At 42.7% G+C, this 16460-nt stretch overlaps 1 protein-coding gene across 1 annotated transcript in view; it reads left to right on the plus strand.

Moving 5' to 3' along the window:
• The window catches only part of SLIT3 (slit guidance ligand 3), a 523433-nt gene extending 512243 nt beyond the window's left edge, over positions 1-11190 (plus strand). The window contains exons 34-36 of the mRNA XM_066591106.1: positions 5214-5499; positions 8126-8334; positions 10347-11190. Of these exons, the coding sequence (XP_066447203.1) occupies positions 5214-5499; positions 8126-8334; positions 10347-10585 (734 nt within the window). The 3' untranslated portion in view covers positions 10586-11190. The remainder of the gene's footprint in view (positions 1-5213; positions 5500-8125; positions 8335-10346) is intronic.
• Positions 11191-16460: the final 5270 nt, after the last annotated feature.

The raw sequence follows: 16460 nt of genomic DNA on the forward strand, positions 1-16460 counted from the left end.
GAGCCATAACTTTTTCATTTTTCCATTGACATGGCCATATGAGGGCTTGTTTTTTGCGGGACAAGTTGTGATTTTTTAAACAGGGGGGAGGAAAAAAAGAAATGGGGAAAAAAGAAAAAAAGGGGCCATGTCATTAAGGGGTTAAATAATGCATTAACTTCCTTCTCTGGGTCATTACGACGCACACGGATACCACGTGTGATTGTATTTTTGATTTTTTACAAAGTAAAGGGAGACAAGTGTTTTTTTGTTTTTTTTTAATAATTTTTTTACTTTTTTTTTTTTTTCATTTTTTTTTCATTTTTTTTTTTTTTGTCCCTTTAGGGGACTTCCACAGGGACCCATCAGGACCCCTGATCACATTCCGGGGGTCCGATGGTGACAGCCCTTTACATGCTGCAGTGACAGTCCTTTACATGCTGCAGTCACATAGACTGCAGCATATAAAGGGTTAACACAGCAGAGATCGGAGGTTTTCTCTGATCTCTGCTGTAAGAGCTAGTACCTAGCTGTCCCCTGACAGCTAACAACCAGCTCTCCCTGCCACAGAGACCATCGGCTTGCTTCTGACAAGCCGATGGTCTCTATGGCAACTTGTAAACAAAGCAGGACATTGCCGACATGTCGGCAATACCTTCTGCTGGTTTTTCAAAGCCCTTGCACTGCTCTGTGTGGGTCTGTGCAGGCAGAGCACACTGTCACAGCTTGTGGCATTGTGCTCTGCAGCTCCCATAGTGATACATAGCCCGGAAATCTTCCGGGCTATGTTGCTATGAGCAGTGGAGCTCGTCCCCGGAAATTTTCCGGGCGTGCCACTCAAGGGGTTAATCCATCTTGCCCTCCACATGTTGCAAGTTTCCAGTGCTAGAGGGAGCAAAGCAGCTGCAGATAATCACCGAGCCGCCACCATGCTTCATTCTTCCTCCTCCAGACATACCGCTGATTTATAGGCCTGGAAATTTCCTCCTCCAAAACTTCTGTAGCTTATTTATATGGTTTTTCAGCATATTGGAGCTGACTTTTCTTGTGCCTTTGGGTTAGTGGAAGTTGTACGTCTTGGAGCTCAGGCAGGAAGACCTTCAGCGTTTAGTATGCACCTTACTGTGCAAACGGAAACCTCAGTGCTGTGCCTGCTGCCACCAAATCTTGCTGCAGGTCTTTTGCAGTCACTCAACAGCTTTATACCACCTGCCTGCTCAGGAATCTGGTGGCAGCTGGTGAAAGCTTCCTCCTTCCACACCCAGGTAGTGCAGCCAGTGTTCCTTTAACTTTAAACTTGCAAACTATGCTTCTAACTGTATCCCTAGGAACATGCAATTCCTTTACCATCTTTTTCTATATTCTTTTCCTTGTTTATGGACGGTAATGATGTCTTCTCAACTTTTTGGACCACTTTTCTGACTTACCCATTTTTCTAACATGCTATCAAATGTCACAGTCACAGTCAACGAAGCCCTAGCCAGTCCAGGTATTTTGCATCTAATGAAGTCCTAGATGAGTTGCATCAGGTGTACTTGAGATGACACCTGATTTGCAAATGTGTGCTCTTATGAGGGATTCTATTCAGGGGGTTGAATAAAGGCCCATTTAGACACAACGATTATCGCTCAAAAGATCGTTATGTGCATTTACATGGCAAGATGATCGCTCAAAATTTGCTCAATTGGCAGTTTGAGTGACAGTTTTGAGGGTTCACTTTGCATAGTATACAGCTGAGCACTCCGAGCGGGGTATGCAGAAGACAAACGGCACCGCTTGTCTTCTGTATACAGTTGTTGTCTTCTTGGAGCGCTCAACTGGTATACAGCTGAGCACTCTGAGTGGGGTATACAGAAGACAGCTGGAGCGCTGTCTTCTGCATACTTCTACTGTGTTCTCCGAGCGGAATACCAGCTAAAACAATAGTATCAGCGGTATCCCGCTGAGAAGTCAGCGCGCGGTCCTGATAAGACTCATTGTTGTCTTTCAGCTTGCTGAAAGACAACGATGAGCAAATCGTTAACGAAAACTGCACAATGTCTGTGCCTTTAGACCCAATGATCCTTGCTCAAAACACGGCTTTGAGCGAATTGTGAGTGAGAATCATTGGGTCTAAATGGGCCTTTATTCTGAGACTGCAGTAATCATTCAGAGTGGCATTTTGGGCTGAACTTGTTAAAATTGCTTGATATATTAGCTGTGTTGAACTATTTACAGGTCCTGTATAGTATCCAGCAGCCTATCAGTCCACGTTTGCTGTAACTGAGCCTCCAGATCGTGCAAACCCGAAGGCTGCCAAAGTTGGCCTCCCAGGTGGTCCCATACACGTTCTATTGGTGATAAATCTGGCAACCAAACATCCTATGAAAGTGTGACAATGTTGTAGACATATTCCTGTGAATTCCTTGCTGTGTGCAGCTGAGCATTATCCTGCTGCCTCTTGGAAGCCACCATGAGAGGAACACATGTGGCTGCAGGATGTCCTGAACATATCACTGAGCTGTCATTGTCTCTCATACCACTACTAGGGGGGACCGACTGTCATATGTGATGGCCCCCCAGACCATCACAGCAGCAGGGGGCAGTGTGCCGCTCTACAGCAAAGGCAGGATTGAGGCACTCACCCAGAGGTCTCCAAACACAAACACAGCTGCCCAAACTAAACCTGGATTAATCGCTAACGACAACCCAGTTCCATTCCGTAGTAGTCCAGTTTCGTTGTTCATAACACCACTGCAAACAGATGCAATTGGGAGTGGGTGTCAAAGGCAGTATACATAATGGGCGCCGTGAGACCAGCTGTCTTTCAGCCAAGCTGCTGAAAATAATGGTTCCAACAAACACAGTGGCCTGTAATGATGGAACTACCTGTCTCTGGATGGCGGACAACGAAACAGTTGGAGCTGCTCGTGCTTGTTAGAGAATTCTCTCTACTAGTGATCTGTCGAGGGCATCTTGTACAGATCGCCTTGTGTGCGTGCCCTCACACATCCACTGGTTCCAACACCTCTTAATAGTCTGGTCATAATGACCCAGGTTGATACGACAATCCAGCTTCTGGCATTCCAATAATGCGCCCCCTCTCAAACCCTGGTAACTGGTCTAAATCTCTTTGATTGCGTCATAGAGGTATCTAGTGGTCAACAAGCTCTACACAAGTGAAAAAAGAGGTCCGCTACACACAAGGAGCCTTTTTATAGGCCATGGGTGGAACCACTTTTAGGGCCCTTAGGTGGCAAGGCCATTCATCTAATCACACCACAACTCTAATCATTTACATATCTGCCGGAGATGTAACTGCATGCCGAGTTTTGGAGTAAAACGACAACTCTTTTTAGGGGGCTTGATTGTTTTTCTTGCCAAAGAGTGTACATAGTTGTATTATGTGAGCAACAGCTGGAGGGAAAACTACTTATTAACCTCGTTTGTTCCATCATCATCTATCTTGCTAAGCATTTCTATCGGATTTTGGCCATACACATCCCAATCCAATGATCAGGAGACGGTTGTACACAGGCAGAGGTATTCCTAAACCATTGGTAAATGTACAGAAATTGGACATCCCAGTGATGTCACATGACATTGGGAGAATTGCAGCCCCAGATTTCATATGTCCATCAAAGCATCCATCAAAGCAGGGACAGACCTAACAGCTTAAAGTAAAAGGGGACTGAAGGAACTATTGTGGACTATGTATCTCCTACATAGAAGACGTGCTTAATTTATGTGTCAGTGATATATTTAAAACAATACCAGCACCAAAATGTATGTGTATATAAGTTATATGCGGTTTACCGTATCATCGTATAAAGAGCTCTGGGAAAAAATGCTGGAGCCTGATTGGTTCTTTTTTTTTTTGTATGCACTAGACTTTATTATATTCACCACCATATGTAACTACAGTTTGCATGTAATTTACTGACTGCAACAAGCATTTGTTAACAGCTTGCCTGTAAATTCATCAGGCATTTTAGTGATGGCACATTTAACATTATAGGTCTTTGATTTTCCATCTCTGATTTTGCTCAGTATGTCATAAAGTCACTGTGCTAATATTTTCTTGGCATACGCCATGTTAAGGGAGCCTGTAAGATTAGGGTCCAATTGGGAATCTTTAGGGGACTTCATGTGCCATTTTATGCCCATCATGAGAGGTAGTGTTTAGTAATTGTATATAAAACTTTCTTTAAAGAAGACCTTCAGTAGAAACTCGACTTTCTCTCTGATTGTCTATTGGACTCTGGGCTTCCTTTATGTACATTGCACTCCCTTCCCTGCAGTTCAGCCTCCTGTCTACTTCCGATCATACAGAAGACCATATTGAATTTTAGATTCCATTGTGCTTTCTCTATGTGTTACTACTGAACCCAAGATGCTCAGCACATCATCACATTAGAATACCATATCTGCCTGCTGGGAGGATGGTGTAATCATCCTCCCCTCTATACTTACACAATAATCGTGTAAACATGTGCAGCGGGCAAACACTGAAATCCTTGGATTATTGCTGAATGGATCTTTCACAAAGACCGAAAAATCATTTATGTAAACGTGTCATTACAGTTTGCTGAATAGAAAGCAGTGGCAGAAGGGATGACTAGAGGTGTGGTCATGTTTTAATGAGCAATCAAAATTACTAGAGATGAGCGAGCGTACTCGGAAAAGCACTACTCGCTCGAGTAATTGGCTTTATTCAAGTATCGCTGTGCTCGTCCCTGAAGATTCGGGTGCTGCTGCGTCTGACAGGTGAGTCACAGCGGGGAGCAGGGGAGAGCGGGCGGGAGAGAGGGAGAGAAAGATCTTACCTCCGTTCCTCTCCGCTCTCCCCTGCAGCTCCCCGCTCCGTGCCGGCACCCGAATCTTCAGGGACGAGCACAGCGATACTCGGATAAAGCAAATTACTCGAGCGAGTAGTGCTTTTCCGAGTACGCTCGCTCATCTCTAAAAACTACCCAATTATCGTTCTATGTAATTGCACGTCAAGTGAACGATATACGACCGCTACGTCACTGCTGGTTGCATGCCCATTTCAATTTTTCATCAAAGGGCTCTTACACTGTTGTTAATGAATCCAGCTTGCAAACATATGTGCAATAATTAACTTTTTTATTATATATAGTAGTCATTGTAGTTAAACTTTTATCACAGACGTTATATCACATACTTCAAAGAAATACTTTTTATGTATACTTTCTACCCTTTAATAATAAAAAGTGTGATTTGTCTTTATACAGGCATTCCACCCACTTCAGGAATATCATCTATACGCCAGAGAACTGACCGTATTCCCATTGGCTTTAATGGATGTATACATGATGTAAGGATTAACAATGAACTGCAAGACTTTAGAGACCTGCCTCCAGTGTCAATTGGTGTGTTCCCTGGATGCAAGTCATGCAATATATGCAGGCATGGCTCCTGTCGCACTATGGAAAAAGCTAGTGTTATATGTGAATGTAATCCTGGATGGACTGGACCCTTGTGTGACCAAGAAGTTGGAAATCTGTGCGATGACCACAAGTAAGTTCAAGATCAAAGGGAAGATTTTATTTTGCTTTTCGATCACACAAAGTTTTTAAAAAAACAACATGTCCATCATTACACTTTGTTTTTCTCCTTGTACGTATGTAAAGGCTTTTGATGGGAATTAAAGGGTTATTAAATCTTGTGAGCCCATTCTAAGAGTGACAGGAGCCAGTAGGGGAAATGATGATGAAGGTAGAGCAGCGTGAATATACTTGCCGCAGGTAAGCAGAGCGGGGGCCAGAAAAGCGCCTTCTGAATCTCCGCAGCTCAGCTCAGTGCAGGTGTGTATCAGGCAGCCAATCAGGACCTGTGGGCATTCCCTCTAGCTCTGGCCAGCCAGCCCATGTCTCCACCCATAACTCTGGTGGAGACAAGATGCACCAGTATCGGAGCAAATATGGAGCAAGTGTTGCATGCCTGCGCAAATATGCAGGGCATGCGTGTGCAAAAAATACGGTAAAATATGCACAGTGACACAAAAAAACAATGCCCATCACATAAATACACTTACGCCTGTGTAATAGATAAGAAAAATAAGTGAACCCTTTGGAATCACTTGGATTGCTGCATTGATTAGTAATAAATTGTGCTCTGACTGTTATCAAGGTCACAGACAAACACAGTCTAACTAAACTAATAACACGCTAACAGTTTTACTGCTGACGTCGTTTATTGAACACATTGAGGATATATCCACAGTGCAGGGAGAAAGTAAGTGAACCTCTGTGATAATGACTTTTACAAGAGCTTTTACCTATTGGGAAATGGTGCTTCATTTGAGGAGATGAGATTTGAAGTGCGGGTCTCACAGATGCTTTGCCTATTAAATAACGGCACACTAAGCTTTGTTACCCCTGCCTCAGTGCAAGCAACCTTTAGAAGTGTTAGGCTGGGTTCACACAGGGCGGAATTTCCGTGCGGACTTTCTGCACAGAAATTCCGCTGGCAATCTTAATCCCAAGCTTAACCAGCAAAGTGGACAAGATTTGCAAAAATACGAAGAACCCATTGCGGCCAAGCCGCGCTGAAATTGACATGCTGCGCATAATTCAAAGCCACGGCATGTCAATTGTATCATTGTTTCCGTACCGGCCTCTCTCCTCTCTATGGGGAGAAATACTGCGAGATTTCTGTGGGATTTCCGTCCCATGTCACTGCAACCTCAGGGCTCTTTCACACGAGCACATATACGGAGTGTTTTCATGCCCGGGCGTATATTTCAATGCATCTGTTCACACGGGTTAATATACGTTGCGCAAATACGCCAGCAGCATGAAAATTAGAACATATACATGGCCGGCGCATATACGCTCAGCTAAAAGCGTATGTTTTGGCCAATATACACCGGCGTGTCCCATAGACTTCTATGGGAGCAGGGGAAGAGAAGGGAGGAGGAGGCATTTTTTTCAGCGTCCAACACTGTGAAAAGCTTACAGGTGCTTCTCTATAGGCACTGGAAGGCATCCCGAGGATTTTAGCAGAGCGAGGGAATTCTGGGGTGCGGCGTATTTTTCGCTAAAAATGATGCGCACGGTCGTGTGAATAGACGAGAAAACGCTTTCCGTGATCGCGGAAAAATGCCTATTCAGGCACTTACACGGAGCGGGCGTAAAAACATTAAAAAAAGCCATCGCCATATATGCGCTCATGTGAAAGGCCCTGGGGCTACTTTTACACGGAGGAAAAAAATCTGCTGTATTTCCACATCAAAAATCAACACCAAAATCTCCGATTTGGTGCAGATTTAGCTAAGAGATTTCACTTATTTCTTACTTTCAGGTGAATAGAATACGCAGTGAATTGTCTACAACAAATAGAATATGCTGTCATTTGAAGACCCATAATGATTCTAATCCGCAGTTAATTTTTTCTACTATAGTGCATGGGGTTTTTACGTGTAAACGAACCCTTAGATTGAGCCGTTCAGCTGCAGGAATCTCTTTCCTGCTTCCCAAGCGAAGATGTGAAACCACCCTTATATACCCGGCGTCACTTAAAACTGAAAGGCAAAGCAGTTGCAATCAGCAGAATGCGAGTGATGAGTACATGGCCTGCCTTTCCCTTCCCAGTCAATATCATTCCTTAAGCTGCTCTGGTAAAATGAAAACTTCGAAATGAAATGTGTGCTGTGATTGGTTCAACAAACAGTTGACTACCACCCCCCACCGCCGACAATATTTTGTTGGATCATGAAGACTGTGTGTACCAAGTTTGGTTGAGATTAGAGATGAGCGAGCATACTCGTTAAGGCGATTTACTCGAGAGAGCATCGCCTTTTTCAAGTACCTGCTGGCTCGTCCATGAAGATTTGGGGGGTTGCGGTGGGGATCGGGAGGGAGAGAGAGATCTCTCTCACTCTCCACCCCGCTCCCTTCTGCCGCCCCGCGCCCCCTGCAGCCCCCCCGAATCTTCAGGGACGAGCCAGCAAGTACTTGAAAAAGATGATGCTCTCTCTTGAGTAAATCGTCTTAACGAGTATGCTTGCTCCTCTCTAGTTGAGATCCATCAAGAAATGTAGGAGCCTATGAAGAACAAAAAGCAAACATATAAAAAAATGATTATGTATTTTATAGATATATAACAAATTATCAATTGTTACAGACAATTTGTGTTGTTTCAGATGTCTGCATGGATCTTGTGTTGGTACTGAGAACGGTTACATCTGCATGTGTACAGAAGGTTACGTTGGCATGTACTGTGACCAGAAGAATGAATCCTCCATCACCTGCCGGAGCCTGAAGTGTAATCATGGCCAGTGCCGACACTCCGAGAGTGGAGAGCCGTACTGTGAATGCGAACCCAACTTCACTGGAGAGCATTGTGACAAAGGTGAGCTATTAAATATTCTGCATCATACATGCAAACATATGGAGAGAAGACCTTTGCATCCCGTACTTAAACTGCACCTTCAGATGGCTTTTCTGAATAAGCTGCTGTGTGTACATGAGGAATACCACTATTTTGAATTTGGTGGTAGCTGTGCCTGTATTACCAACCCAGCCAGCTGCAATGTGGACGGAGCTGACAGCTTCCGCCTCCGTCCATATAACAGCTGATCAGTGGTGGTCCTGAGCGGCGGATCACTATTGTCAACTAATGACCTGTCCTGAGGATAGATCGTCTATAGCTCAGTCCCAGGACCCCCTTTAAACTGCAATAGCAAACACATCTTATGTACTAAAGGGCCACTATTTCTGCAAATCTATCAGCCCTTTTTCTAGCCTCCTCCAGCCATGGTAAGTATGAAAGTATTACAGCCTGTCCTGGAGGAAGTTTTATATTTCAGCAATAAGCACAATTATGTTGTGATCATAAAATCATATATAAATGGTAATCTGCTTGATTGTTTTTTGAGTGTCTCCTAATTACATCCATGTTCACATACTGTATGGCTGGTTTTGTACTTTGGATCATCATTAGAATTAGCAGATCTGAAGGACATATCGATCTAAACACACATAAGTCAGTTTGATAGTAACTACAAAGTAACTTTTGAGCTTTATGACGGGGGTCATAAATTCCTAGAATTAGTTGTGTTGGTAATCTAGGGTTAGCTTACCAGCTGTGTGCTTGTCTTTTGTGAGGATCATATATTTCTACCATAAAGTATATTTATGGTTTTACAACTATTTCTATTGCTTCCATAAATCTACAGAAATGAAACAACTGCCCAAAAAGTTTTGATTAAAAGATGCTACTAATTCTGAATAAAAAGCTTCAATGAAGACCTATGTATTACAGACACAAACTTCGCCTGCGTGCAGTTAGATCCTGCAGTCATATGCTTTCCATATGCTGCCTCTTGTTGATCTGCATACATTAGAAGAGGGGCAGAAGGAAGCAGAGTAACATATGACTGCAGAATTAAACACAAGGTTCCTTTGTAGTTTGATTGCATAGGAGCTGTGTACACCAAGCAATGCATTTTCTTTTATAGAAAGCTTGTCTGGAGTTTTGACCCTCCTAAACTACTACCGCGTTTCCCCAAAAATAAGACCCTGTCTTATATTTATTGTTGCCCCTAAAGATGCACTAGGTCTTATTTTTTGGGAAGGTCTTGTTATACTTACCTAGCAGGCTTGGTTTGGGTCCCCCCGCTGCTCTCCACAGCTCCGACACACTTCACGCAATCCTTGGCCGCTCATACAACATCACTTGCTGGTTAGGGGATTCATAAATCCCCCTCCAGGAAGTGATGGCTGTGATTAGTTTTTCGACCGCTGCTCAGCCAATCAATGCAGCACTGGATGAACCAATGCGATCGCTGTTATTGGTTCATCCAGCGTTGCATTGATTTGCTGAGCAGCGGTCGAAGAAGCAATCACAGCCATCGCTTTCTGGAGGTGTGATTTATGAGTCCCGTAACCAGGAAGTGAGGTTGTACGAGTGGCTGAAGACTGCAGGAACCGAGCCAAAACCTCTAGAGAGCAGTGAGAGGGACCTGGACCAAGCTTGTTAGGTAATGTATGCTTTTTTTATATATAGTATATGTAGGGCTTATTTTCAGAGTAGGCTTATATTTCAAGCCTCCCCAAAAATTAGGCTAGGGCTTATTTTGGGTGTAGGTCTTATTTTTGGGGAGACATTCTCATCACTACATATTCACACTTGACACCAGTAATCCATCATATTTTAGAAAAAGCATGCAAATTAATCTCCGTTGGGCATTTCTTCAGCAGGCAAGTGTCCTATGATCATTGCAGCAACCCTCCCCTTCTGACATCTCTTTGTAGGGGACAGTAGGTGACGATTGAGGCAATTTAAGAGTAATTCAAATGTGAAAGACTGCTGTTTTGTTGTAAAGTTTCAGCTTTTAAGTAAAAGAAGTGTTTTTCTTTTAGAGAAAATCTGCCAAGGTGAGATTATCCGTGAGACTGTTCGTAAACATCAGGGGTACAATACATGCACGACAGCCCAAAAAGTGCCACGTGTAGAATGCAGTGGAAAGTGCAGCAGTGGGCAGTGCTGCTTGCCAATAAGAAGCCGGAGACGGAAATATACCTTTCATTGCACAGATGGCACATCTTTTGCGGAGGAACTGGAAAGACACATGGAATGCGGATGCTCAAACTGCTTATAAAACCATCTCCAAAAACCCAAAGAAAGAACGACAAAAATATACAAAAACAATCAAGCAACTGTAATGCTGCAATTTGTAAAAGAACTGTACCTTCAGAGTGATGCTCAAGAAGATAAGAATAACTATATTGTAAGATAAACAAAAATAGAACTTATTTTTATTATTGAAAGTGACTATTTTCATTCTTTATTATATAAAATATCGCACCACTTGGATATATGTATCATATAGTGAGTTATTTCTACTGCTATTTTTTTAATACTACAAGAAAATAATAAATAATTCATAGCCTAACAAAACAACGTAATGGGTAAAGTTTATAAAAGTTTGGTTTTTAACAATGCGCCCCTGAATATTTTTCTGGAAGAGTATTTTCTTAACTGTGAATGTGTTTGTTACAAAGACAGATTTGTATCCAGTGATACATGTCATCTTGTAGATGCTAGCAACGTTGAGATGAAACATTTATTTATACTGGTGTGCTCCAATATTTTCTGTCATTGTAAGTATATTTTGGTTGAAAAAGGAGAAGTATGGACATTATCAATAAATTGTGATTATAAATCTAAATTTAACAATTAAAAAGGCCATATTGTGTTTTCAAAGCTGTGGACTGATTTGCTTGGACCTTCGAAACATAAAGAATAAGCTATATTGTAGGCCTACGGAGCAGAAGAGTCCTGTACAGGTCCTCACTTCTTAAAAAAGCCTGGGCTGCCTCTATGACATGTATGCACTTGGCAGGACTACAAAGACAAAGTGACTCAGGTTCTGCTTTGTACAATATTTGCTGTTTTGGCATTATTATGAATTGATGCTCCCATGATCTGTTTTTACCAAGAACTGTAATGGTAACAAGGGAGCATGCTCTACGTTTAGAGGAAATAAGGTTTCTACACCGACACGAGAGGGGGTTCTTTACTGTAAGAGCAGTGAGACTATGGACCTGAGTACGTGGTAATGATGAACTCACTAAAGAGTTTAAGAGGGGCCTGGACTCCGTTCTAGAGTGTTACAATATTAAATGTTAGTCACTCAGAAGGGTTGTTGATCAGGGAATTATTCCAATTGCCTAAATGGGGAAAATTGGTTTCTACCTCAATGGGTTTTTTTTTTGCCTTCCTCTGGGATCAATAATGGGGCTTGGGAGATAATAGTTTGAAGTGGATAGACATATAGAATGAAAGGCCGAAAAAAGACATGTTACTACTAGTGATCAGCGAGTATCCTCGCTAAGGGCAATTGCTCGAGTGAGCAGTAACCATAGCGAGTACCTGCCCGCTCGAGACAAAAGGTTCGGGTGCCGGCGGCAGGCAGGGAGCTGCGGGGGAGAGCGGGGAGGAACAGAGGGGAAATCTCTCTCCCCCTCTCTCCTCCCCGCGCCCCCCTGCTGACTGCCGCTACTCACCGCTCCCCCGCGCCGCCACCCGAACCTTCTGTCTCGAGCGGGCAGGTACTCGCTAAGGGCAATTCTCGCTCGAGCAATTGCCCTTAGCGAGTATACTCGCTCATCTCTAGTTACTACGCTAGAAATGTCCCTTACTGCTTATCCATCAAAATGTGTTTTGTAAAAAAATCTGGATTAAAGTTTTACTAAAAAAAAGCATATGTTAGAGCTCTGATTGTGGATCCACTGTGCTAACCAACTAAACCTCGTTTTTAGACCAGAACTGGTATGCCTGGCAGCTGATCCCAGTGGTCAGAGGTACCGAAGGAGGGAAAACTCAGATAGTTAACTTGCCCTTAGCTAAGCAGGAAGATGAGAAGAGCCCTGCCTATAAGCAGGGTAGGCATCCTGATAAGAACGACCCCACGCTGGAACCTTGGGGCTGACTATTCTTGACAGGAAATAGGGACAGTGTACACAAAGCACAGAATAGGACTGACTACCACAGAAACAGGAACAATGCACAGACTGGACAGAAATGGACAGAAGCACACAAGCGAAAGCATAAGGCAAAGAACATACAAAATAAACAGATACCCATACCATCTCAAAAGACCAAACAGTCTTGAGATAGGCAGCCTAGATGTGCTTGGTGTCTGAAGCAAACACGCATCAATTCTGAGGCAACGAAGAGGGTCCTCAGCTTATTTAAATAGGAGAGTAATTACTATTTAAGCTGCAGCTGGGCTGTGAGCACTGAGAAGGGTTAACTACCTAATTGCTGGTAGAAAATAGAACAAAGAGTACATTCAAACAGAAGAAGCAGAGCAATGGCAGCGTCTGCCCGGAATAGCAAGATGGTGGCAGACCCAGATAGCAGACCGAACAGCATACCACCAGCAATCCAGTCATAGCCTATTAGGGTATGCAAATTCAGCATTCTAATCTAAAATGTAAAAAATTAACGCATGCTGCACACTCAATTTATTTCACTGTGGAGCATAAAAAGGGATTTTAATAGAGATGAGCGAGCGTACTCGGCCACGCCCCTTTTTCACCCGAGCGACGCGATTTTCGAGTACTTCCGTACTCGGGCGAAAAGATTCGGGGGGGCGCTGTGGGTGAGTGGGGGTTGCAGCGGGGAGTGGGGGGGGGGGGGAGAGGGAAAGAGAGAGGGCTCCCCCCTGTTCCCCGCTGCTACCTCCCGCTCCGCCACGCCGCCCCCCGAATCTTTTCACCCGAGTACGGAAGTACTCCAAAATCGCGGTGCTCGATCGAGTAATTACTCGAAACGAGTAGGTTCGCTCATCTCTAGATTTTAATTACTAAAGCTCCTCCTTCCTGATGTCAGGTGCAGGACTGTGAGATAGCTAATATATCCTTAAAAGTGTATGGCTTTTGAGCCCCATAAACGTATGCAGCTCAAAAGGTGAGGGAATGGGAAGTCTAGGAAAGTATCTTTCATACCCACTGGCTGCCCCTTTCCAACACTATGTACCCAAATGACAGCAACTTTACTCTTTCTGTGCGTTCATCTCCCATTCATCTCAATATTATGTGGCTAGAGGGAAGAACAGATTCTACTAAACAGATCCTGGAAGGCAAAGACACAAAGTGAGTGAAGAACTTGGGTGAATAATAAAAATAAATGACAAAAAACTTGCTGAATACTCCTCCTTTCCAACTACTTGAAGCACTTCAATAAATTAACAAGGTTTTGTATTGGTGTATGGAAGACAACCCAAGAATACGTCTGAAGTAAAAGCTTTGTGCAAGGAAGGGTAAAACAATTGCTATGCAGCATTTTACAATCCAGGCAATGTGGATGAGATCTCTTAAAATCTGCAAAAACCGTAGTGTAAATTCCCCTACGTGTGACTTTTAAATCCACATCATGTCAAATCATACAGCGGATTAACACAGTGGATGTCATCTCTTCAACTGAAGGGCCACGTCAATACACAAATCCATAACCAAATCTGTTGAGGATTTTCAGCTGCAAAGATTCTGCAGCAATATATATCGCCGAAGCCTAAAACAAGAAAACACAAGCGACTAACCAGCTCCAAGAACACGTTTGGAGGCTGTGATTTATTTAATCTGTAATACCTTCTGGAGTGTTAGGACCGCTTCACACAAATTTACATACCCGACACTCGTCCCCGCATGAACTCGCTCCCGTGCTGTTGCACAGGAGCAGGTAAAGTTGGCTCACAGCAGGGCGACTGGAGGAGCTTTTTTTCCCCACTCTCCCTCGCCCCTCTCCATTCACTTAACACAACGGTTGTTCAGTACTGAAGGCTGCTGTTTACACTAAACGATCATTGTTCAGCTCATTGTCCATCGTTTATGCAACCTAAATGATGAAAGATGAGCTGAACGATGATCGTTCAGTGTAAACAGCAGCTGCTCAGTACTGAACAACCGCTGTGTTAAGTAAATGGAGAGGGGCGGTTGAGAGCGGAGAGTGAAATCTCCTGCAGCTTCCCCAGCCCCCTGCTGGCTGCTCTGACAGAGAGCCAGTGATACTTGCCCCTATGTAACAGCACAAGAGTGAGTATGTGCAGGGACAAGTGTCGGGTATCATTTGCCCTACATTCGTCCCGTGTAAATGGGCCTTTGCATGTGGATTTTGGTGAAGATTTGCTGCAGAAATGGTAATTAATGAGGATTACACCTTTTGCGCACTGCACTTTTACAAAAGTCTTGGCTAAAAAGCTGCATTGGCTTTTGCGTGTGTTCAGCTCATCACTATGTAGTTACAACATAGGCATGACCAGTTTTGTTATAGTAACCGTTAACGTCCTAATAACCAACCAGTTTTTTTGTTTTCTTTCATCGTTTTATCCCAAAGGACCAGAACCTTTTATTTTTCCCATTAGCGTAGTTGCATGAGGGCATAGTTTTTACAGATGTCATTCTTTAATGACATCATTTTGGGGTACATACTGCACCGTGTATAATATAACTTTCCATTTTTTTTCTGGTGGGTATATAAAAAATAAAATTCTACTTTGGTTTTTGTTCTTCAGCATTCACCGTGTGATATAAAGATACATGATAATCTTATTAGGATTTGCACAATCAAAATGACAATAAACGTACATAGTCTTTACTTACTACTTGGAATAATAAAACACTTAAAAAATGCTTTTGTGTTGCCACATTTCAAGAGCCATAACATTTTTATTTTTCTATCAATGGAGTTGTATGAGGGCTTGTTTTTTTGTGGGACAAGCTGCAGTTTTCAGGGATAACATTTTTGGGAATGGATAACGTTTTGATCAGTTTCCATTTTTCAGGCTAGATTGACAACAAGAATACAATTCTGGCTTTGTGTCTTTCCTCTTTACAGTGTTCACCGCACGGTACAAATGCCTTGTTGATTATGTGTGTCAGTACAATTATGTGGATACCAAATGTATATGTTCTTTGTTTTACTACTTTTATACAATGGCACCCCCTAAAATTTGTGTCACAGCATTCAATGACCCACAACTGTTTTATTTTTTTTGTCAACCGAGCTGTATGGGAACTTGTTTTTGTGGGATGTGCTATAGTTTTCATTGGCACCATTTTTTTTGGTTCACACAACTTTTTAATTTCTTTTAAATCTTTGATTCCCTTTTAAGTTTTTGCGGGGCAAGATACATGTAATCAGCAATTTTGTCATTTTTTGGTATTCACTGTGTAGGTTAAATAATGTTATGTCTTTTGTTTGTGTTTTTAGAAAAATGCTGTGATACCAATTTAGTTTAAGTTTTTTTTTCATAATGAACAGGGGGGGGGGGGGGGTTTAAGTTTAATTTTTGAACTTTATTTAAAACTTGTTTTAATTTTTATTTTAGTCCCATTAGGAGACTTGCACTACATTCAATACTAAAGTTCCTATACTACACAGCAATACTTCAGTATTGTGGTGTACTACAGCAGCCTACTACTTGACAGACCTGGAGGCCATAGTTAGGGCTCTGGTTGCTGTAGCAACTCATCAGCGCTCCACAATCACATCATAGTAGGCTAACGGGTAACTGAGAAAGCCTCCACCCTCCACCTTATATGCCGTGGTCAACATTGTTAAGTTTTGTCAGAGAGCTTGTACTCTGGTGTGTAGTACTCAGTTGATTTAGGAACAGTGGGTACCGTTGTTCTGGTGATCAATGATGGTCCCAGTAGTCAGACCCCACCGATCAGATACTTTTCTTCTTTCCATTGGAGAAGGGGTAAGTACTTTTTATAAAACAACCCCTTTACATGGGGTGGAATGAAGAAAAAAATATTAAATGCACTTTTTTTCTTTTTTTAGGTGTAGTTTTTATGGCATTCACCATGCAGTGTAAAGGACAATAACTTTATTCTGTGGTGCCAATACAGGTATGGGGATACCAAATTTATAAAGTGTTTGTTATGTTCTACCACTTAAAAAGAAAATAGTTTGTGTTTCCATATTCTGAGACACAGACCTTTCTTTAATTTTTCCATCAATGA

The sequence above is a fragment of the Eleutherodactylus coqui genome, chromosome 2 (assembly GCF_035609145.1).
Source record: "Eleutherodactylus coqui strain aEleCoq1 chromosome 2, aEleCoq1.hap1, whole genome shotgun sequence".
NCBI classification, from domain to species: Eukaryota; Metazoa; Chordata; class Amphibia; order Anura; family Eleutherodactylidae; genus Eleutherodactylus; species Eleutherodactylus coqui.